This window comes from Coffea eugenioides, chromosome 7 (assembly GCF_003713205.1).
Source record: "Coffea eugenioides isolate CCC68of chromosome 7, Ceug_1.0, whole genome shotgun sequence".
Taxonomy (NCBI): domain Eukaryota; kingdom Viridiplantae; phylum Streptophyta; class Magnoliopsida; order Gentianales; family Rubiaceae; genus Coffea; species Coffea eugenioides.
The window spans coordinates 17,292,748-17,295,063 of record NC_040041.1 but is presented as its reverse complement, the minus strand read 5'-3'; the positions used below and the strand labels follow the sequence as shown (position 1 = coordinate 17,295,063).

General features: G+C 40.2%; 1 protein-coding gene across 1 annotated transcript; it reads right to left on the bottom strand.

The window, feature by feature from the left end:
* Positions 1-93: 93 nt before the first annotated feature.
* LOC113778329 (cytochrome P450 81E8-like) lies at positions 94-2,100 on the bottom strand. Its single transcript, XM_027323699.1, has 2 exons — positions 1,207-2,100; positions 94-1,121 (listed from the first exon to the last, which is right to left on the bottom strand). The coding sequence occupies exons 1-2, from the start codon at positions 2,077-2,079 to the stop codon at positions 513-515; spliced, it is 1,482 nt and encodes a 493-aa protein (XP_027179500.1). The 5' UTR covers positions 2,080-2,100; the 3' UTR covers positions 94-512.
* Positions 2,101-2,316: the final 216 nt, after the last annotated feature.

The following is a 2,316-nucleotide window of genomic DNA, read 5'->3' as shown; positions in this document are numbered from 1 at the left end:
AGCGGAAACAATTCTAACACATATAAAAAAATGTGGGAAGAGGAGGAGAACAAATACACAATAAATCTTCAATAATTTTATTAATCCAAAACTCAAATATCAACAATAACAAATACTAAGTCATAGCCTTTCGCTCACGACAACTCACAAATCTCAACTATGAGATTTTCTATCAAACCTATTCTCTAGACTCAACTCAACTCTTCAATAAATAATCTACTAGACTGGTAGTATTTATAGACTCTAAAGCTTCCTAAAACAAATATAATTGTAAACCAAAACTTATTTGGAAACTGACTTGAGATTTCCTAATTTAATATGGAAACTAAACAAATAAGATACAAAAAGAATTAGGAAACTAAATACGAAAATAACCTGGTTTAATTTCCGTCATACCTTTTGATTAACCTTCTTAGACAAGTTAACTTTTATTCTTGAATTCAACAATGCACATTAATTTACTTGTAGAAAACACGCATAAACTCAATCAAACAACACAAACTAATCGTTGATTAAACAATCCTGTTTATAACCATGTCACGAGCTCTGCACATGGCTTCTAGTGGCTTGGCTTTTGGCATGGACACTCCTGTCCCTTCAGCTAGATCAATCTCCTCCTCACCAATTCTTTTCCAATCAAAACTCTGAATTAGAGATCCCAAGGCCAAACCTACCACCCGCCGTGCTAGGCCAGAACCAGGGCAAGATCTCCTTCCCATCCCAAATGGAATCAGCTTTGATGGCTCAACTTGCAAGCCGTCGAATCTATCTGGCTTGAAGCTTGTTGGATCATCCCAAACGTTTGGATCCCTGTGAACTGCCCATGCATTAACTAGCAAAATTGTGCCTCGCGGAATATTGTATCCCCCAATTTTACAGTCATCGGACGACTCATGTGGCACTAGCATTGGTGTTGGGGGGTACAACCGAAGTGTTTCTGAAATGATGTTATGAAGATAAGGAAGATTGGATAGATCATGTTCGTCGACCAATCGATCAGTCCCTACTTGAGCATCCAATTCAGCTCGAGCTTTCTCTAGCACCTCGGGATGGTTGAGCAAAAGAGACAAGGCCCATTCTATAGTCACTGATGAAGTGTCTGTTCCAGCCGTAAGCATGACCTACCAATAATATACTAGTGATTCAATTGAATGCTCATTCCAGTTCAACGGTGAAGAATGACTAATAGAGAAAGAATATACTTACCAGTATAATCCCTTTGATGATTTGGTCCGTATAGTATTCTGGCTGCGATTCCTGCAAAGAAAGCAGATGATCGATCATCGTATTACTATTCTTGTTGCGGCGATGCTCCTCAAGTAAGCCCACCAAGAACGAGTCAAATTTGGTGAAGAGCTTCATCGAGTTTTTCTCGAAGTTTCCATAATCGATCCATCTTAACAGCGGCAGGAAATCTCCAGGATTTGATACACCACCACGTTTGAATACTTCTTTAATAAGCCCCCGAAACTGCGTTGCTTCGTAGTTATCTTCTTCCTCGCCGAAATATCTCTTTCCGGCCACCATCCTCATAATAATGTTCAAAGAAAGCTCAGATAATCTCGACTTCATTTCAACCTTAGCAAAATCGTGGCGAGACTTCTGAGCCAGTTTCACAAGCAACCGTCTGATTTCATCTTTCCTGACGGACAAGAACATGTTCAAACGACTGGCCGAAAATATTTCCACGGAACCCAGACGGCGAAGATTCCGCCAATGCTCACCATATGGGGAACTGGTCATGTTGGTGTAGTTGTAACCAAAATACTTTCCTACAACAAAGCGAGGCCGGTTGGCGAGGATCACATCGTTCTTGGTGAAGCATTCCTCCACCGCCGAAGGAGATGATACCACCACTACTAGGCGGCTCCCGAATTGAAGGGAAATTATGGGGCCGTATTTTTGGGAGATTTTGTAGAAGGTTCTGTAGAGAGGCGGTTTCAGGAGGTAGAGATGACCTATTATTGGAAAAGCTGGTATTGGACTTGGTGGGAGGTTTCGGAGCCGCTTCGAAAGGAACCTAAAACTAAGAAAAATAAGAAAAGATGAAATCACTGTGTATACCCAGACAACTTCCATGCTCAATTCAGCTATCTGCGTTTAAAATGGTTATTCTTATATTCCAAGGAATTGTAGTCGCATAATATTATATATATAGGATTTCGAATCGCTTTCCCTATATATATTAATTTTCGTGGCTTGAACCTGTTAGTTACTTACCATGGGCTTAATTATCTCTATGTTGGAGATTGCGAGTCAGAACACGACTTTTCTATCAGGAGGACATTTCTATTTTTCCATAGTCAGAACAGGACT

Excerpts from the sequence above, each read along its gene's own strand:
- LOC113778329 (XM_027323699.1), bottom strand. The coding sequence starts at position 2,079 with ATGGAAGTTGTCTGGGTATACACAGTGATTTCATCTTTTCTTATTTTT. Across the intron at positions 1,122-1,206 it reads TCATCAAAGGGATTATACTG|GTCATGCTTACGGCTGGAAC; the intron begins GTAAGTATATTC and ends TATTATTGGTAG.